The 20,487-nt window shown below is 54.1% G+C and overlaps 2 protein-coding genes across 4 annotated transcripts in view; one reads left to right on the forward strand and one right to left on the reverse strand.

Annotated features, from left to right (window-relative positions):
- Nucleotides 1-13,607, forward strand: part of PIGU (phosphatidylinositol glycan anchor biosynthesis class U) — a 66,669-nt gene extending 53,062 nt beyond the window's left edge. For both annotated transcript variants that reach the window (XM_066236901.1, XM_066236902.1), the window contains exons 11-12: nucleotides 51-193; nucleotides 13,176-13,607. In XM_066236901.1, coding sequence (XP_066092998.1) covers nucleotides 51-193; nucleotides 13,176-13,289 — 257 coding nt within the window. In that variant the 3' untranslated portion in view covers nucleotides 13,290-13,607. The remainder of the gene's footprint in view (nucleotides 1-50; nucleotides 194-13,175) is intronic.
- Nucleotides 13,608-13,785: 178 nt separating this feature from the next.
- Nucleotides 13,786-15,361, reverse strand: MAP1LC3A (microtubule associated protein 1 light chain 3 alpha). 2 transcript variants are annotated; one of them, XM_066237009.1, is made up of 5 exons: nucleotides 15,147-15,361; nucleotides 14,803-14,858; nucleotides 14,620-14,726; nucleotides 14,191-14,360; nucleotides 13,786-13,942 (listed from the first exon to the last, which is right to left on the reverse strand). In XM_066237009.1, exons 1-4 carry the CDS (start codon nucleotides 15,184-15,186, stop codon nucleotides 14,198-14,200), a joined length of 366 nt encoding a protein of 121 aa, XP_066093106.1. In that variant the 5' UTR covers nucleotides 15,187-15,361; the 3' UTR covers nucleotides 13,786-13,942; nucleotides 14,191-14,197. The 2 variants fall into 2 exon arrangements, with proteins under 2 accessions (XP_066093106.1, XP_066093104.1); XM_066237007.1 differs by having other exon boundaries at nucleotides 13,786-14,360.
- Between the last annotated feature and the right edge of the window lie 5,126 nt (nucleotides 15,362-20,487).

Genomic DNA, 20,487 nt, shown 5'->3' on the forward strand with positions numbered 1-20,487 from the left:
CCTCCTGTGGGAGAGCCAGCACTGCGCTAACTGTCACCGTCTGTCTGCAGTCCTGCGCAACGTCTTTGTCCTCAGCTGCATCATTGTCGTCTGCTCCCTGCTCTTCCCGGTCCTGTGGCACCTCTGGATTTACGCGGGAAGTGCCAACTCCAACTTCTTCTATGCCATCACTCTGACCTTCAATGTCGGACAGGTAAGAGTGAAGGGCGGCATGGGAACAGGACTCATTCTGTGTCCTCAGATATTAGACCTAGGTCCTGGGTTCTGCAAACAAGGGGGCTGGGTATGAAGAAGGGGACAGCTCCGCCCCTCAGGTAGCTCACGGTCTGGAAGGCACATAGGCATGTGAGAGCCACAGGGCAAAGTGAATTCGGCTACCCTCGACTGGGCTCCATTCTGAGCCGTGCCTCACAGGATTCTCTCAGAAGCAGCCCGTGGGACAGGGTTACTCCTGGTTCACACGTGGCAGCCAAGGCTCACGAGGTCGTCTCTGCCCGAGGTCCTTGGGGGAGTCAGGAAGGAACTTCAAGGAGTTTCTGTCTCTGAGGCCGCCTTCTTTCCGTCCCTGTGAGAGTGGGGAGGACAGAGATGGGGAGGGAAGGCTGTCCAGACCCTGGGGACAGCAGAAGTAGAGACAGGGACAGGAGGAATGGTAGGGTAGGGTCTGGCTGCTGGGGGTCTGGGGCGCATACCGCACAGCCAGGAAAAGCGGGAGAGGAGGCTGGGGGTCGGGATGGGAAAGACCAGCAGGAGCTGGGGTCTCTGAGCCGGGAAGGCCGCCCCAGTGCTGTGGGACAGTGGCTTTCAGCATCAGAACCACCAGGAGGAGCTTGTGAAAGTGCAGACTTCCTCGTGTATGTGTACGAAGTCCTGTTGCTATGACTGTTACCGTTACATGGCTTTGATTTTTCAAAAATAAAACAAAAAAGCAGATTTTCTAATCCCACTTCCACTGATGTTGACTCAGTAGGTGTGGAAAGCAGGGCCAGAAGTTGGTATTTTTAACAAGGTCTCCCAGAGACTCTGTTGCAGGTGGTCTAGCCAGCTTCTCTGAAGGTCCCTTTCCATTGTGCTCGTTCTCTCAGGTCAGTCTGTTCTTGCGGCGGAGGTGCTGTGGGAATCAGTTGTACTGTCAGTGTCACAGCCAGGCGTTTCCTGTGCTTAGTGGGCTGGCAGGAGGGACTGCTGGTGGCACTGAGCGGTCCCTGGGGGCGCCTGGCCAGTGAGGCTCGCTGCCGGGAAAGAAGGACGCGGGGGCTTTCACTGTGAGTGATGGGACTGTTATTTCCTGCATGGACATTTCTGGACAATGACACCAGCCCAGCTATTTGTCGTGACTTGTGAACAATAGGAAGAGAGATGGAGGGCCCTGTGGCCTGGGTGGGACCAGGCCGGGTGGTCTGTGCTGCATGCCATACGGTGGTGATGGATGGGGGCACTCTGCACCTCCTTCCTCTGTCCTGCAGGATTCAGCTTAGTACCTTAAAAGCATCCGAAAGGCTGTCGTGGCTCCTCCATCTTGCTGAAATCCCCTTACTTTTCCTCTCTGAAAGCAGTGACTGGCACGTGAGGGCACTGGGCCTGCCCCAGGATGCGGGGAGGCTCGGCGCGCGCCACCAAGATAGCCCAGAGCTTGTTGTCAGGTCCTGAGCGTCCAGTGTGGGTCAGGACAGCTGCAGTGATTATGAAGCATGTGTGGAACTTGCCAGATAACAGCTTTTTATGTAGCTGCCTTTGGCACCTTTCTGAAACGGGTCTCCGTAAGAGGCCTGGGAGATCTTGGCAGGTGGTCGGGTGCCATGGAGAAACTGAGTTGTTGGGGAAGGCGGTGGGGGTGGGAGCCCAAGGCCAAGTAGGTGGAGTGCATTAATGACTGCGCCACAGAGAGAAGCCAGGCTGCACTCCTGGCTTTGCCTTTTGTTTACAGTGGTCCCTCGTCTATCGCAGGAGTTAGGTCCCAGAACGCCCCACGATAGGCGAAAATCTGCGAAGTAGCGACTTATATTTATTTTATTATTTGTAAATTTTTAAGGCTTTATTAACCCTCCCTACACTCTTATAAATCTTTCCCACATTTATTTTGCTTACATTACCACAAAAATAATTAAAATAATAAATACATAAAATTACCCATATATCGCAAAATCCCACAATATAGTGAAAAATCTGTGATACGAAATTAGCCATAGCCCTGGCCAGATAGCGAGCATCAGCCCAAAACGCAGAGGTTGCTGGTTCAATCCCCTGTCAGGGCACATGCAGGAACAGATTGATGTTCCTGTCTCTCTCTCTCCCTTCCTCTCTAGCTAAAATCAATAAATAAAAATTTAAAAAGAAAAGAAAATTAGATATAGACAATGTAAAAATCCACGATACATTGAGACCGCGAAGAGTGAGCTGCAATATGGCGAGGGATGACTTTGTTGTCTTTTAATTTCTTTTTAAATGTCTTATTCATCATACAAGTAATACATGAATTCATTATTGCTGGGGAGGGAAGCATGCGGGATGAAAAGTAAAGCTCTGCCTGGGCCCCGCCCCCAGCACGGGCATGGTCCCCGGGTCAGCCCTGAGTGGTGTGTCTGCTGGCTGTCCCGGCGCGTTCCCCACCGGCTCTGCGCACACATGCACACACAGAGAGCTTTTTGTTTATATAAAGAAATGACATCCTATGCTGCTGTTCTTAATGATCTCATCCCAAGCTCATTTATTTAATGGCTCTGGCGTCCGTGGTTAGGAGGTGCTGTGATGTATCTGACTGCGGGCCCCCTGCTGAGGGATGTGGAGGTGCTGCTGGCTGTTTCGCTGTAAAGGGGAGAGGCTTGCGTCCCCCTTCCCCCCACACACACACTGCTGCATGCATTAGCCAGCATCTTGCCAGCATCTTCTAACAGATTCCAGGAGGTGGGTTTGCTGGGGCAGAGGCCCTGTGCCTTGTGCGCTTGCGCAGATACTGCCTCTTTGCCCTTCGCAGGTCACACCAACCCCCAGGCATCCCAGCGGTGGTCCAGGTGCCTGTGAGCTGTGGTTCATTCAGGCGGCACAACTGTGTCATTGGCCTGGGTCTGGGCTCTGGAGCTCTGAGCTGGAGACAGCTCTGCGGGGTTACATGCTTCCCAGGGCTGCTGGCTTTGGCTTTGTGGCTGCCACCACCAGATCACTGAAGGGGCATGTCACAGGGCACTTATTCACCAAGGCAGGCACTCAGGTCGTGTCACTGTCTTGGAGTGCCAGCTGCGGTAGAAGAGCAGCCCTCATGAAGGCGATGCCACCCCTGCCCTCGCGCCCATTGGGAGCCACAGGGTGCTCCCTAAGTGTCTTACATCTGAGACATTTAGTGAGTTAAATGTCACCTCCTCAGAGAGCCATTTCATGAGGTTTCCTTGCCCCACTGTCTTTCTTAGCCCTCCGTTTGCTTTTCTCATAGCACTTCCCTCGGCATGGCTTTCTATGATGTACTCTTCCCTATCTGCCTCCCCCACCAGCCTGCGGGCTGCACAGCAGCAGGTATCTGCCTGCCCTACACTGCAGGGTCCCGGCTACCAGTGCTTGGCACAGGGCAGTTGTTTAGCAGATGTTTGTTGAATGAATGAATGAGCCAAAGATAGCCAGGGGGAACATGATGTAATTCATGGCCACATGTGCAGACAGTAGGCACCGGAGGAATCTAGAGGGACAAGATCAGCTTTCCTGTTGTGAGGGGTCAAGGGAAGCAGAGGGACGAGGAGCAGGAACTGGACCTTTCTGAGGGGGAAGGGAGGTCGTCTAGAAGGTGGCCAGGGTGGGAGCCAAGTCACCCCCACTGGCTGAGGTCAGTGAGTGGTCGCACTGTCCCAAACCCTTCTTTAGCATCTGGCCGAGCCTGGTCTCTGGCCATTGTAACCTCAGAGTGTCCTCTGTAGCCCAAACCAGCCTCTGCTTCTGTCTGACCTATAGTCAGGGCTTCACTGAAACGTATGGCATGCCGGGATGTGTACTCAGTCCCACAAGCTCATTCTTTTCAGCTCTTCTAGCTGGGATTGTGCTCAGGTCACCCGTCCTCCTTCTGTCCTCCCTGGGCAAGACAGTTGAGATCTGCCTAGGGAACCAGAGGAGTATGGGTTTTCAGCAGGTGACCAGAGCCCGGCCCATCACTGCTGAATGGAGAGAACAGCTTGGCCTGGAGATTCTAAGACCTGCCCTGTTTGAGTTGGTGAGTGCCATACCCTCCAACAGAACAAAGTACTGGTCCATTCTTAGTTATACCAGCAGGTTAACCACTAGTGACTCAGGCCCTACTCTTTCCTCTGGGACAATTCAGTATTTTTCAGCATGTGGTATGGATCATTTGCTAATTATAATTGTGCTTCAGAGTTAGTAACCAGGAAATGCCAACAGTAAACCATCCATAGCATAGAGGATATGTGCGTGCACGCGCGCGTGTGTATGTGAACATGAGTGAACATGAATGAACGTGTAGGGACGGAGGTAGATGGTCTGTTGAGATTGCCCTCCACTTCCTGACTGTGCTGTGTGACCCTCAACAAGTGGTTGAATTTCTCTGGATGGCAGTTTTCTCCCACCTCTCAGAGTGTTGAAAGGATTGGATATGTCATGTGTGGGTCCTGTTGCCATTATTCATATGTTGACATGGGAAATGGCACAAACACTTTTCAAATACCCAGAGCAAATTCCTAGGAAACCATTCAGACCTACAAAACAAGGGAAGAAGAACAGTCCTCTCCTCCTTGTTTTTGACCCTGTCCTGCAGGTCAGTGACCCGTGAAAGAAGAATGGTCATCAAGGATGACAGCTAAACAAAAAGGAATGCATTTAAATTTAGCTTTTTAAAAAGAATCAGCTAAGATGACCTAGTCACCCTAATTCAACTTAAAAAAAAACAAGGAATAGGAATTTTTCCCCAAAATTATAATAGTGGCTAGTGTTTAAAGAGAGCTTGCTAGGGGCCAGGTTCACCGTAATCTTCTGGATAAAAAGGTGTGTGTGTGTGTTTTATTGTTGGAAGTATGCTTTTTGTTTCCTCTTAATAAAACCCCATGGTGCCCACCCTCGTTTGTATATGAGAGAGGAAGCTCCTTACTAATCCTGCAAGGGTGGACTCGCCACACTGATGCAGCTCCTCCCCAACTGACCGCCCTTTCGGTTGTCTTCCTTGATTTTATCACGATGAGAAGTCACTTCCTCCGCGGGAGGCACTGTTGTGATCCCCTCACCGTACACGAGGGAGCTGAGGCTCGTGCTCTCAGTAGACGGTGGCTTCCATTAGTGCAGCCTGCGGCCTCCTCATCACAGCCACATCCCCAGCATCAGGAATATCCCATGGCTGTTTATTGATGAGTCAGTTGAGTGAGCTAGGGTTAGAAACCACATTTGATGACCAGCATTCTCACACAATCATGGACAACAGACCTCCCAGTTCCGGCCTCTGTTTTGGTCCAAGGTGGGCCTGAGGCAGGTTCCACTGGAGTCCTAGGGGTCAGAGCCAGGGCCCACTTCTCCTCTAACCTCTGTGGCTGGTCCTAAGGGCCCCCCTGCTGTGTCCCACTTGCCTGCCCCTTCCCAGTGGGTCTGGAACAGCTGTGAGCTGCTACCTCCTCATCATGGAAGCCACCCGGACCACGCCCTGTGCTACAGGCCCTCTAAGTCCTGGCTGGCCCTGCTTTGGCCACTCTGCTCTCTGTCCCCAGGGAGGCCTGGAGCCCTGGGGTCTGGGGACCAGCCCTCTGGCATGTTGGCTTGCTCGGGGCTGGCATACTCGCTCTTGGACAAATGAAGCCTCAGTCCTGTCTCCCGGAATGGCCTCTCAGCTGGCTTGCTGTGTCGTCCTGTGGACTAGGAGTGGGCAGCAGTGGACGGGTGTATGCAGCCCCCACTGTGGACAGGTGGGGGCCCACGCCAGGCTATTCCTCGGGGCTGTGTGTGGTCCTGGCTGTGGATGCTGGTCCATGTGGGGGAAGCTTTGTCCTCCTGATGGGAGATGCCTGGGGCCCAGCTGGGGCCTGTGTCCAGCTAGGTGTGCATGTTCACACCGATTTCCTCACCCGGTCAGTGGCACTTGTCACCTCTGTCCCTCTCACTGTCAGACCTTTAGCTCAGTCTCAGTGTCCCAGGCTTGTCTCTCACAGGCTTTCCTCCTCCTCCCCCCACAACCAGAGACAGGGAAAGCCCTGGTTAGATGTAGGGGACTCGGCCAGCCAGAGGCCTTGGTTTAGGAGGCCTGAGCATCAACCGTCCTGGCTCAGTGGCTTTAGACAAATCACAGGACTTCTTGGGCCTAATGTACTTGCAAATATTAACTAGGTGCTTACTGTGTGCCAGGCACTGCACTAGGGTGAATGAGACACAGCCCCGACTCTGAGGAGCCCATGGTCTGCGGGTCCGGGGCAGCCAGGCAGTGCTGGGGACAGGACCAGGACAGCCAAGCAGGAGGCATCTGGAGGGGGCTGCCTCGGAGTAGGGTCCAGAGGATCCAGCCAGGTTCTCGGTGCTGAGACCTGAGGGTGGGGGTGGAGCAAGCGAGCCAGCCAGGGTGGAGCGTGGCAGGGGTGGAGCAAGCGAGCCAGCCAGGGTGGAGCGTGGCTCTGTGGGACTGGCGAGGGCCACCTGATAGGAATGAGGCCATTTGAGGACAGCAGTGGTCAGAGCCACGTGGTCTGCATGGGCTTCATTATGCTGAGGACCAGACTGGGCCTTTGGTTTTAAGCTGAGGACAACTGAGATAAGATTCCTGAAAGCCTCGCCCTGCCCGAAAGGGGAGAGGGGAGGGGGTGTGAGCGGGAATCGGAGCACAGGGAGCAGGCCGTCTGACCCTGGCGCAGGGGGAGTCACCTGTGTCCTCAGCTCAGAGGGCGGCGTGAGGACCAGGACAGAGTTGGGCGGGGACAGCTCTCCTCAGTTGGACGGTGCCATGTAGACACTGATGGCCACGGGAAGCAGTTTTCCTAGTCTGTGAGGTCATGCTTCCAGGACTCTCCTCTGTCTGGCTCAAATCAATTTCTATTTAAAAAAAGAAAAAGAAAACATGATTGCCGTCACAGCTGGCTTTGATCTTACTCTGTGAGCCTCCAGACCCTAAGACTGAGGGGCCGGTGGTTTCCCTATTATCTGCATCTTTTTCTTTTTTTTTCTTTTCTTTTTTTTTTTTATAGAGACAGAGAGAGAGTCAGAGAGAGGGATAGACAGGGACAGACAGGAACGGAGATATGAGAAGCATCAATCATTAGTTTTTTGTTTCGCATTGCGACACCTTAGTTGTTCATTGATTGCTTTCTTATATGTGCCTTGACCGCGGGCCTTCAGCAGACTGAGTAACCCCTTGCTGGAACCAGCGACCTTGGGTCCAAGCTGGTGAGCTTTTGCTCAAACCAGATGAGCCCGCGCTCAAGCTGGCAACCTCAGGGTCTCGAACCTGGGTCCTCGGCATCCCAGTCTAACGCTCTATCCACTGCGCCACTGCCTGGTCAGGCTGTTATGCATCTTTAGAGCTAGAGAGTGGAGCCCTGTTTCCCCACCATCCCCTCCCATGAGTCCATTCAGGCCTGTGCACTGTCGGGTCACGCCAAGCCTGGGTCAGCCCCTCTTGCTCCCAGTTTCCTAGGCCCCCGGGCAGCGTGGGCAGAGGGTGCTGCCCTTTGACCACAGAAGTGCCGGCCACATGAATTCCAAGTGCGGGCTGGCTGTTGAGTGTCAGCGTCTCCAACCTGGGGAACTGGGACGTGCACGGGGTGACGACAGCACCTGTTTCTCCAGGGAGCTGCCCCCAGGGGCCTGTGCCGGCTGAGCTGCTCCTCCGAGCCCTGCAGCTCTATTAAAGGCCTCCACTGGCTCGGATGTCTCAGACACTTGTGCCTTTTCCAGAAAAACTCTTATCTGCTTGGCTAAGTGATAGAGCTGGGAATGGCGAGCACCACCCCACAGGGGTCAGTGCATGTGCAGTGTCAGCATGGGCCTGTAGCAGGCAGGACTCGGCCCATGGGGTGCAGCCCCCCGCCCCTCCCAGCACCCTCGGTGAGGGGGTTGTAGGGTGATGGGAAGAACCAGGGTTGGGCCTCAGACAGGCGGGCAGGGTGGGCACTGCAACCTAGATGCTCCCCTTATTCCCGTGACTCCAGGCAAGACCTTTAACCTCCAAGTTTGCTCGTCTCCCAGTGGGGCCCACAAGCCCCCCCCCCAGAGTCGGGAAGATTCAGGGGTGTGTCTCTCAGTCAAGGGCTGGCCCACCGCAGGGGCTCAGAATGAGTTGCTTTCCTGGTCCCTCCTCCTCCCGCCCTGTGGTGGAGCATGCACCCATCGCTTCATTCTACTTCTGATCCACCCATCTCTGTCCCTGACCACCCATTACATTTTCCTTGTGACCCCAAAGGGCGCCCCAGAGCCCTCGCTGGGACACTGCCGAGGGGGTGGGGACCAGCACACGACCCCCAGACTGTCAGCCCTGGGCCGGGTCTGCTCCACAGAGCTGGAGCAGACGCCATCCCCTTTGGTGGGGAAACCAACAGGAAATGGCTGCACGTTCGGGGTCACATGACTGAGTGTGGGGTGAGAGTGGCTCTCGAGGGATAAGTGGGAGCCTTTGCTTCTGCGCAGGCAGGTGGAGGGCACGTGCGTGTGTAGCCCACGCATGTGTGCGCACCCGCATGCTGTGTGTTGAGGGCCAGGAGGACGAGGGAGGATGGGGCGCCGAGCTGGAAGTCTAAGGAAGGGACTTGGCAGGACTTTCTGGTGGACGGCAGGGGAGGCCTTGGCCACAGGGCGCTTTGAAGAGCTGCTGCTCTCCGGTCCCCAAAAGCACAGAGGGCCGGCAGGGACGCAGGGAGCCCCCGCTGTAGGTCAGACACTACAGTTTGTCACTTACTTGACAGATGAGGACCTGGCAGCTTAGGGAAGGGGGTGACTTGCACAGGGTCACACAGCTACTAACTCACCCATGGTGTGTCCACTGTCCCTGCCCAACTTCCCTGCCCAGACGGGCAAAGGGGCTCTCGATCTGCAGCTACCGTGTTGGCCAAACCCAGGGTCCTCGGGGAAATCCCTGCTCCTCAGGCCAAAGGGAAAGCTTCAAGGTCAAAGGCAATTGTCTCAGCCAGCCTGCAACCAGCCCCGGGCTTCCCTCTGAGAGAGCCAAGCCTCCATGCCAGCCTAGTGTCCACAAGATGCCCTCACCCTGGGGGCAGGAGCAGGGCACCCACTCAGGACTAGTGACCTGTTCCAGACAGACTAGGCCAGCACGCACCCTCCCCTGACGCTTCATTATGAAGGTGTTCGCACACTGCGAAGCTGAAAGATTGAATACTGAACACCTGTATTCCAACCACTAGACTTGATCATTAGTAATGGACTCTATTTGTGAGTGCTAGTTATCTATCCCTCAATCTTTTTTTTTTTTAAGATTTTGTTTATTAATTTTAGAGAGAGGAAAGGAATAGGGTGACAGGAAGCATCAACTCCCATATGTCCTTGACTGGGCAAGCGTAGGGTTTTGAACCAGCGACCTCAGCATTTCAGGTCAACGCTTTATCCACTGCACCACCACAGGCCAGGCTTAAAATGCATTTCAAAGTAAAATACAGGCATCAGTACATGTCCTGTTAAATATTTCAGCATGTGGCCCTGGCTGGTTGCTCAGCGGTAGAGCGTCGGCCTGGCATGCGGGGGACCCGGGTTCGATTCCCAGCCAGGGCACATAGGAGAAGCGCCCATTTGCTTCTCCACCCCCCCCCCTTCCTCTCTGTCTCTCTCTTCCCCTCCCGCAGCCAAGGCTCCATTGGAGCAAAGATGGCCCGGGCACTGGGGATGGTTCCTTGGCCTCTGCCCCAGGCGCTAGAGTGGCTCTGGTCGGGGCAGAGCGACGCCCCGGAGGGGCAGAGCATCGCCCCCTGGTGGGCAGAGCGTTGCCCCTGGTGGGCGTGCCGGGTGGATCCCGGTCGGGCGCATGCGGGAGTCTGTCTGACTGTCTCTCCCCGTTTCCAGCTTCAGAAAAAGAAAAAAAAAAAAATTTAGCATGTATTTCATTAGCCAGAGCTCAATACCTATTTACATTTTCCTCATGTGAGATTTACTCAGTGAAAAACATGGACCTGCCTGACCTGTGGTGGCACAGTGGATAAAGCATTGACCTGGAAATGCTGAGGTCGCTGGTTCAAAACCCTGGGCTTGCCCGGTCAAGGCACATATGGGAGTTGAAGCTTTCTGCTCCTCCCCTCCTTCTCTCTCTCTCTCTCTCTCTCTCTCTCTCTCTTTCTCTCTCTCTCTCCCCCCCCTCCAAAAAAATGAATAAATAAATAAAAATAATTTAAAAAAGAAAAACATGGACCTTACATGTACATTTTCTGAAGCCTTCTATTCAGCAAAATATCTTTGTGGCTCATCCATCTTGTTGCACATAAATATAGTGTGTTTAAAAAAAAACTTTTTTAAGTTTTGGAATAATTTTAGATTGTAAACAAGGTTCTCAAAAGCCTCCAACCCAGTTTCCCGCACTAACATCTTACACGACACATTCATCCAAACCAAGAGTCTGAGTCTGGTTCGTTACTGTTGAGTGAACTCCAGACTCGATGTGGCTTTCCCATTTTCCGTGGTGTCCTCAGGATCCAGAGAAAAGCACCAGGTTACATTTCGTGTCATGTCTCCCCACGTCCTCTGCTCACTTTCACTTTCCTAACTTCTCATGGCCTGGACAGTCTTGGGCACCCTGGCAAGGTGTCCCCACTTTGGGTTTGTCTGATGCTTTTCTTACCATGAGACCAGGTTGGGGTTTCTGGAACATTCAGGCAGGCAGGCTGTGCTAGGCGCGTGGTTTCCTGCTGTTAATCCTTCGTCATCGGTCCGTGTAAGACTGTTCCAGGCTCCTCGAGGGGCAGGTGCCGTTTCCCTGCCCCGGCTCTGTGCTTTGGGAGTGAGTCACCAAGCCGAGCCCACCCTGGGGGGCAGGGGGTAGGCGGGCAAGAATTAAGCTCCACCTCCTGGAGGAGAGAGAATCTACATATATTATTTGGAATTTCTTCTGCAAGGATATCAAAAGAAATTTCCCCCATTTATGTAGTATTTAATAATGTTTTGGCTGATTGTTATTAATTGGATTTTTATCAATATAATACATGTATATAATTATGAAGTTAAGGCTTAGAAGGAGAAAGAAGAACTCCCTAAGGCCTTAGTTTACTTCTGCTACTACGGAATAACAGCTTACTCGATTTGTATTTCTTGGTTCTTTTCCCTTTCATATTTGAACGATGTGAAACTGACAACATTCAACTGCTTCTGAGCCGCAAAAAATGAGTTTCATATGGTTCAACTTAACACCTAGTAGTTTGACTTGCTACTACTTGTCGAGTCGATTGTGTGTGACAGTGGAGTTGGCTCATTTTCTTTTATGAATTGTGGCTTTGCACTTGCCCCTCGTCTGACCTTACTTGGGGATCAGACCCCACCAGCTCAACCACAGCTCTGAGCCCCAGACCGGGAACCTTGGGCCGGGGGAGAGGGGCTGCAGGGTGTGAGGTCAGCCTCTGCTGTGACAGCGCCCCCCAAAAAGCTGCTGTGGGGCAGGGCCGTGGGGGCTCCCTGGGCTCTACCTGCTGTACTGCTACCCTGGTGGCCGAGTCCTGTGCCCTCCGGCAGACTGGGCGTGCATGGCCTTCAGGGTCATGGCTGCAAGGCCAGCTCCCCGGTGGCCTTAGACCAACTATTGAACCCTGTATACCTTCATTTCCATCATCCTTCCCAACTGGCTCTGCTGGTGGTCTTGCCCCAAAGAAGGAAGAAGCCGTGGCGGGCGCTGGGCCCGAGCTCCTCCCTCAGGGCACTTTATGCCCTCCTTCCTGCCCGCAGTGGGAGAGGTGCCCCGGACGGGTCTCGGGGTCAGAGGCCACAATCCTGGCTGAGCTCCACCTCTGACCTACTCCAAGATCCTGGGGGGGGGGTGCTCTCCTCCCCTGCTCGGGGCTTTCGTCTCCCCAGCTGTGCAGAGCCTGAGAGCTGGTGGTGTCTACGGTGATCAGCCCCTCCTCTCCCTCCGTGGGGCTGGGCCCTGCCCTCCTGCTGCAGGCCTGGGAGGTCTCGGAAGCTTGGGACGAACCGTTGGGAGTCTAGGTCCAGCTGTGGGGGACCGTGGCAGATCCCTGTTCTGCTCTGTGCCTCTGAGCAGGGTGGTGAGCTCTGCTTCTAGGGGCTTTTGATCCTCTGGTTCATGAGGGAAAGCCCAGCTGGTCTGGGCACACAGGCCACGGTGGCAGAAGCATTCGGGGACCCTGAGCAGTGCAGGGGAGAGAGGCGCAGTCCTCAGGCAGTCACAGAGACGAATGCCAGTCTACAATATGGATGAGTCTGTGCTTCCAAATAGAGATTAATGGGTCAAGACCCAGTTTGGGGGTTTGGGAGGGCGTCCTGAAGTGGAAAGGCCAAGTGGGCTTTGCCTAGATGAGAGGGGAGAGGGTGTTGCAGGCCGAGGAAAGAGCCAGGATGCTGCTGTGTGAGGGAAGAGGCTGTTGTGGCTGGAGCAGAGAGGGGGGAAAGGAGGGTGACGCTGGGACAAGGCAGGGACCGGGTGCCAGGCCTCCTAACCCCAGGGAGCGGATCGTCACCCTGTGAGCCCTAGGAAGCCGTTAGAGGGTTTTAACATGACCTGGCTCCTAGGGAGAATGGACTGGGTTTGAGATGAATGAGCCCAGAGAGGGGACCGCTGTTGAAGTGATGGTGGCGTTGTCCAGGGTGGTCGCTGTTAGGATGGGTGGAAACGGGTGGATTTGGGAAAGTTGAGGAAGTAGAGCTGACAGGATTTAGTGGCTGTGTGAATGGGAGAAGTACCAGGCAGTCCTGTGGACTGAGCATGTGGATGGGAGGTGTGGGGCCCAGGTTCCCAGCGGGAGAAGCCAGTGACAGGGATGCACCCAGGAGGCCTGCGGGCACCGGAGATGAAAGGTGGAGGGGCCTCTGGTTGCAGAAGCGCTGATTAGTCTGGAGGTCAGAGGCCCAGCTCGAGGAGGAGGTGTGACGGAGGGGGGGGTGTCCTGTGGGCACTTGTAAGGTGCCGGTGAGCCCTGCAGGGTCCAGTGTAGGTCCTGAGGGGGGCGGAGGTGCTGGCTAAAGTCTACCCAACACTTGCCCAGCTCCAAAGGGACCCAAGGTTCAAGGGGAGTTCCCGTGAAGCTTCTCACCTCTCCCTCCACCCCCAGATCCTGCTGATCTCTGACTACTTCTATGCCTTCCTGCGGCGGGAGTACTACCTCACACATGGTCTCTACCTGACGGCCAAGGACGGCACGGAGGCCATGCTTGTGCTCAAGTAGGCCCAGCTCGGCCAGTGCAGCACGGACTTCAGAGGGCAGACAGGCCGGAAGCTGGGCCAAGCCCTTGCGCCAGAACTGCCAGCAGGCAAGTCCTCGGGCAGATGAGGTTCAAGTCCAGGGTCACGATCTCAGCACCAGAGGAGAGTCAAGGCTGGCAACAAGGCCGGTGGGCGCTGCCAGGAGCACCTCTACTCGGACCCCCAGTTTTTGGCTCTGCACACAAAGGCGCCCCCTCCCAGGCAGGAAAGGGGAAGCCGCAGGTGAGCAGGGTTTGTTAGGTTGTGACAACTTAATAAATTTTTCTTTTTGGTACAAAGATCTACCCTGGGCCGCAGTGCACTGCTGGAAGGCGTGGACCCCTAATCCTGTCCCGGTCCACTGCACAGGGGCACGGTTTCTAGGACGCACACTAGTGAACAGAGACAGCTGGCCGAGAACGGCACGGGAGGGCCCCACCAGCAGCCCTTCCCACTGCCCAGACAGCTGGAGGCAAAGGGCCAGGCAGGCCAGAGCAATCTTTATTCAGAGGGACAGTGACCACAGGTCCATACACCATGCCAAGACCAGGTGAGCCAGGGGCCAGACCTTCACGGGTGGGCGGGTCCAGGCAGGAAGCAGAGCCTCGGGTGGGGCAGGGGCAGGTGGGCAGGGGCCTAAAATAAAAAAAGACAAGCCAGACAGAGCAGGGGTGCTGGGGGCTGCGCCCACCCAGCCAGCACCCGGAGGGTCAGCCCTGATGTGACAAGCCCCAGGGCTGAGTCAGATTGGTCAGTGCCCCCTAAGGGAAAGCACCCCTGCCCAGTTCCCCCCCCCCCAGGGGCAGAGGCAGCTTAGTTCAGGATCAAGAGCTTCCTGGGCAGAGCCTAACGGGGCCCCCCATTCCCAGGCCACCCCCCCCTACTGCTGGCTCAGAAGCCGAAGGTTTCCTGGGAGGCGTAGACCATGTAGAGGAAGCCGTCGTCATCCTTCTCCTGCTCATAGATGTCCGCGATGGGCGTGGACACGCTCACCATGCTGTGCTGGTTCACCAGCAGGAAGAAGGCCTGCGTGGGGTTGAGCTGCAGGCGGCGCCTGCGGTGGACAGGCGGGCATGTCAGCGGTGAGGGGCTGGTGCAAGCTGGGTGCAGACCGGCTTCCCTGCCCCTAGTGACCCCCACTCCCGCCTTCTAGAGGCTCACCTCTGACCTGACAGCCTTGACCTTGACCTTTCCCAGCCTCCCGGATTAGGGACCTAAAAGCCCTTGCTATGCACTGTCCCTCTCAGAGGGACCTGGTCTGCTGCTCAGCCCCTCAGGATGCAGGACCCCTCCAGGGGCCACTGCCCACGCACCGGATGATCTTGACCAGCTCGCTCATGTTGACATGGTCCGGGACCAGGAACTTGGTCTTGTCTAGGACCGGCAGCTGCTTCTCACCCTTGTAGCGTTCGATGATCACCTGGGAAGGGGCGGGGCGGGGCCGTGAGGCTGGGGCGGGGCCTGGGCGGGGCCGGCGGAGGGACCCTGGGACTCACCGGGATCTTGCTCGGGTGCTGGTCGCGGATCTGCTGCACCTCCTTACAGCGGTCGGCTGCGGGTGGGCGGGCAGAGGCGGGCCGGTGAGCTGGGCCGAGGCCCTCCGCCCAGAACGGCTGCCCCGTCCGACCCCACTTCCCCAGGGCCCCCGTCCCCGGGCCGGCAGGCAGGCCCGGACACCGGACAGGGCTGGAAGGGCCCGGCCCAGGCCCGAACCTGCCTCCCAGCCAGGGCCGGGGTCGGGTTGGCTGGAACCTGACGTCACAGGGCTGATGTCACCGGCGGCAGTGGGTCGGTTGCGCCCCCCACCCCCCCCACTCGCAGACCGCCCACCCGGCCTAACCGAAGCTCCGCCGCTGCTTGAAAGGCCGATCCGAGGGCATCTCGCGGGCCCGGCGGGGCGCACAGGCCGGAGCTACGGGGTGCAGGCGCGGGGATGTGGCGGTGGTCGGGGGCTCCGGGGGCTCCTCAGCTCGCACTCAAGGGCTCTGGGGCTCACGCTGAGCCCAGCTGTGGAGGCTCCGGGAGGTAACTCGCCCGGTGACGTCAGGTCACAACATTCCTTAAAGGGGAGGCCGCTGCGCTGCTCCCATTGGGCCGACGCAAAACCCGCCCGCCGGCCCGTGACGTCAGGGCGCTGAGAGCCTGGATTCCCGGCCCGCACCGGGAAAGGGCAGTGGCTCCTGGGGCGCGTCACAGTCACCTGACGTCATGGTCTGCGCAGCCCCTCTTTCCAAGGTCCCGGCAGAGTCCAGGCTGGATGCCCGGGAGGCTTAGACTCGCAGCTCCGGTGCCAGGGAGGTCCCGGGCCAGGCTACGGCTCAGCATCCTCCAGTCCTGCTGTCACGGCCACCTGACAGTGCGTACTCAGTCTGTTCTGGGACAGGACAAGGCGCTGAGGGTGACAAGCAGTGAACCAAAAAGACCTCCTCCTCCTCCCACAGTTTATGGTTAGAGAAGGGAAAGGGTGGGCAAGATTAAAACAGGAAAGAGCAAGTCAGTAAAAGGAAACACAGGTTGTTTTGTTATTTTAGAGGTTGGAAGGAAGGGAGAGACAGGGAGGGAGAAGGGAGAGAGGGAGAGTGGGAAACATTTGTTTCTGTAGGTGCCCTGACCCGGGATGCAACCAGCAACTTTAGCTTATTAGGACAATGCTCTTACCAGTGGAGCTTTCCGGCCAGGGCTGGGAACACAGGCTTTTTTTTTTTTTTTTCTTTTTCTATAGAACTGGAAAATAGAGCTATTGATATTTAAGTCTCAAAGGATGAGGCAAAAGCAGATTGGACTCAGCAGGAGAGAATCTCTGAGTTGGAGAATAATCAGAAGCAATAACGACAGAAACGAGGTGATGAAACATAAAAAAGGAAGTGACTGGAGTGATACAGTGAGAAGAATTCATGTCCAATCACAATTCCAGAAGGAGAGAAAAGAATATGATAGAGGCAGTTCCTTTAGAAAAGTTGCCCAAATTGGTTAAAGACCGGGATCCTCACATAAAATCCAGAGCAGGATAAATAAAAATAAAATTGGCATCTAGGCACTTAGTGAATTTGCAGAACTGTAAAGATAGACATAGATGGGGAAATGATGAGCAACTAAAAGGGAAGTCATCCCAACAAGCACTTAGTTGGAACATGATTAGCGATTAATTTGTGGAGTGTGGAAAGGAGCAGGGGACCTAGGAGCAGGTAGGACTGGAGAGGGTGTTCGGAGTGCAGGAGTTCTAAGAAGCTTGATTTACCTGAGAGGAGGAGGGGAACAAAGATAATTGGTCCAGGTTTGTACAGTCACATATATATTTCAGACACTTAAGAGGAATCACTAAAAGAATAGAAAGTAGCCTGACCTGTGGTGGCGCAGTGGATAAAGCATCAACCTGGAAACGCTGAGGTTGCCGGTTCAAAACCCTGGGCTTGCCTGGTCAAGGCACATATGGGAGTTGATGCTTCCTGCTCCTCCCCCCTTCTCTCTCTCTCTCTCTCCCCTCTCTATAATGAATAAATAAAATCTAAAAAAAAAAAAAAAAAGTTAAAAAAAAAAAGAATAGAAAGTATATTTCTAATACAGAAAAGAGAAAAACTAAAGGGTATTGACATCTAATGGAAGACAGAAAAAAAGAAAAAGGAAGCAAAGTAAAAAGAATGGTATATAAAGGGTGCCAAACCAGACAGGAAATGCTTTACATTCACCTGTTAAAACGGAGATGATCAGATTGGCCAAGGAAAATAAAATGCAGCTCTATGCTATTCACAAGAGGTCACTTAAGACCCTAGGGGACCAAGTGGTGGTGCAGTGTGCTGACCTGGTACAGTGAGGTCGCCAGTTCGAAACCCTGGGCTTGCAGGGTCAGGACACACAGAAGAAACAACTACGAGTGGATGTTTCCCCCTCCTCCCCACCCCCTGGCTTCTTTCTCCCTTCTCTCTCTAAAATCAATAAATAGAATCTACCTGCCCTGGATGGGTGGTGCAGTTGCTAGTGTCAGCCCCAGCACAGAGGTTGCCAGCTCAGTCCCCAGTCAGGGCACATACAGGAACACATTGATGTTCCTGTCTGTCTTTCAATTCCTTCCTCTCTAAAATTATTTTTTAAAAATTAAAATCAATAAAGTTGAAAAAAAAGACCTTAGGGCCCCCAAAGTAAAAAGATGGGGGAAAAGGTGTACAGTACTTGAGAAAAACCAACCTTTAAAAAATATATCCAAAAATAAGCTTTAAGGCAAAAGTCATTAAGGATACAGTGTCACCACAAAATGATGAAAACAATTTTCAAGAAAGATGTAATAATTTCAAACTGGTATGTTAGAAGTTAAAAAAAAGGTTGGAAATGTCTAAAGCAAAAGCGACAGGCTGTAAGCCAAAACTGCCAATCCTCCAGCACAGTAGGAGATTTAAGCTTTCTCAGTAACTGATAGACCAAACAGCCAAACATAGATTTTTATTATATTTCTTTTTTTTTTTTAATTTTTAAATTTTTTTTTATTTTTCCGAAGTTGGAAACGAGGAGGCAGTCAGACAGACTCCCGCATGCGCCCGACCGGGATCCACCCGGCATGCCCACCAGGGGGTGATGCTCTGCCCATCTGGGGCGTTGCTCTGTTGCAACCAGTGCCATTCTAGCACTTGAGGCAGAGGCCACAGAGCCATCCTCAGCACCCGGGCCAACTTTGCTCCAATGGAGCCTCGGCTGCGGGAAGGGAAGGGAGAGACAGAGAGGAAGGAGAGGGGGAGGGGTGGAGAAGCAGATGGGCGCTTCTCCTGTGTGCCCTGGCTGGGAATCAAACCTGGGACTCCTGCACGCCAGGCCGACGCTCTAGTACTGAGCCAACTGGCCAGGGCCTATATTTCTTTATATATATATATATAGAGAGAGAGAGAAGCATCGACTTATTCCACTCGTTTATGCTGTCATTGGTTGATTCTTGTACGTGCCCTGACCAGGGATTGAACTCGCAACCTCAGATGTCCGATGACACGAGCTAGCTGGCTAGGACAAAAAAAATACGATTTTAATACTATTAATAATCCCGATCAATAGACCCTGATAGAACCCTGAACCCAGTATACCAGTTTTAAGCACACATAAACATTTACTAAAAACTGACCTAACTACTAGACCTCAAGACACATCTCAACAGATAATCAACTAGCCAATTTCATACAGACCATATTGCCTGAGTATAGACATGAATCAATTAAGCTCCAAATGTTTGGACATTTAAACATTGTTTTAAAAATCTTAGTACTCGCCTGACCAGGTAGTGGCGCAGTGGATAGAGCATCGGACTGGGATGCAGAAGGACCCAGGTTCGAGACCCCGAGGTCGCCAGCTTGAGCGCGGGCTCATCTGGCTTGAGCAAAGAGCTCACCAGCTTAGACCCAAGGTCGCTGGCTCCAGGAGGGGGTTACTTGGTCTGCTGAAGGCCCGCGGTCAAGGCACATGTGAGAAAGCAATCAATGAACAACTAAGAGGTCGCAACGCGCAACGAGAAACTGATGATTGATGCTTCTCATCTCTCTCCGTTCCTGTCTGTCTGTCCCTGTCTATCTCTGCCTCTGTAAAAAAAAAAAAAAAAAAATCTTAGTACTCGAAGATGAAATCATATCAATATGAAAACTATCAAACCAAAAATGAGAATAGGCCCTGGCTGGTTGGCTCAGTGGTAGAGCATCGGCCTGGTGTGCGGGAGTCCCAGGTTCGATTCCAGGCCAGGGCACCCAGGAGAAGCGCCCATCTGCTTCTCTACCCCTCCCCCTCTCCTTCCTCTCTGTCTCTCTCTTCCCCTCCTGCAGCCGAGGTTCCGTTGGAGCAAAGTTGGCCCAGCTGCTGAGGATGGCTCTATGGCCTCTGCCTCAGGCACTAGAATGGCTCTGGTTGTGGCAGAGCATCTCCCCCTGGTGGGCATGCCGGGTAGATTCCGGTCAGGTGCATGCGGGAGTCTGTCTGACTGCCTCCCCATTTCCAACTTCAGAAAAATATATTAAATAAAAACAAAATGAGAATATATATAAAAACTGAGGTGGGGGGCTGTGAAAACTGCATTTAGAAATGTATAGCCTTGCCTGACCAGCTGGTGGTGCAGTGGATGAGCGTCAACCTGGGGCACCGAGGACACAGGTTCAAAACCCCAAAGTTGCTGGCTTGAGCATGGGATCATACAGCTTGAGCACAGAGTCACCAGTGTGGGATCATAGACATAACACCATGGTTGCTGGCTTGAGCCCAAGGTCACTGGCTCAGCTACGCACAAATACACCGTCAAAGCACGTATCAGAAAGCAATCAATGAACAACTAAGGTGCCGCAACAAAGAATCGATGCTTCGGCCCTGGCCGGTTGGCTCAACGGTAGAGCATCAGCCTAGCGTGCGGAGGACCCGGGTTCGATTTCCGGCCAGGGCACACAGGAGAAGCGCCCATTTGCTTCTCCACCCTTCCGCCGCGCTTTCCTCTCTGTCTCTCTCTTCCCCTCCCGCAGCCAAGGCTCCATTGGAGCAAAGATGGCCCAGGCGCTGGGGATGGCTCTGTGGCCTCTGCCTCAGGCGCTAGAGTGGCTCTGGTCGCAACATGGCGACGCCCAGGATGGGCAGAGCATCGCCCCCTGGTGGGCAGAGCGTCGCCCCTGGTGGGCGTGCCGGGTGGATCCCGGTCGGGTGCATGCGGGAGTCTGTCTGACTGTCTCTCCCTGTTTCCAGCTTCAGAAAAATGAAAAAAAAAAAAAAAAAGAATCGATGCTTCTCATCTCTCTCCTGTCTGTCCCTGTCTATCTCTCCCTCGCTAAAAAAAACAAAACAAAACAACCTTATAGCCTTACTAGGTAAAAAGAAATACAGAAAATTTATGAGTACTGCCAAAGAATTTTTAAAAGGAATAATAATGTAAACCCAAAGAAAAATGAAGAAAGAGCAGAACTTAATGAAATACACTAGTATGGACCATAAAACAAAGCTAGATCTGCCCTGGCCAGTTGGCTCAGTGGTAGAGCATCGGCCTGGCGTGCAGAAGTCCTGGGTTCGACTCCCGGCCAGGGCACACAGGAGAGGCGCCCATCTGCTTCTCCACCCCTCCCCCTCTCCTTCCTCTCTGTCTCTCTCTTCCCCTCCCACAGCCGAGGCTCCATTGGAGCAAAAGATGGCCCGGGCGCTGGGGATGGCTCCTTGGCCTCTGCCCCAGGTGCTAGAGTGGC

This window comes from Saccopteryx bilineata, chromosome 6 (assembly GCF_036850765.1).
Source record: "Saccopteryx bilineata isolate mSacBil1 chromosome 6, mSacBil1_pri_phased_curated, whole genome shotgun sequence".
NCBI lineage: Eukaryota > Metazoa > Chordata > Mammalia > Chiroptera > Emballonuridae > Saccopteryx > Saccopteryx bilineata.

Bases quoted from the DNA above. Each gene is read 5' to 3' on its own strand.
- MAP1LC3A (XM_066237009.1), bottom strand. From the start codon at position 15,186: ATGCCCTCGGATCGGCCTTTCAAGCAGCGGCGGAGCTTCG. The intron at 14,859-15,146 runs GTTAGGCCGGGT...GCCCACCCGCAG, and splicing joins CAAGCAGCGGCGGAGCTTCG to CCGACCGCTGTAAGGAGGTG. The intron at 14,727-14,802 runs GTGAGTCCCAGG...GCCCCTTCCCAG, and splicing joins AGCACCCGAGCAAGATCCCG to GTGATCATCGAACGCTACAA.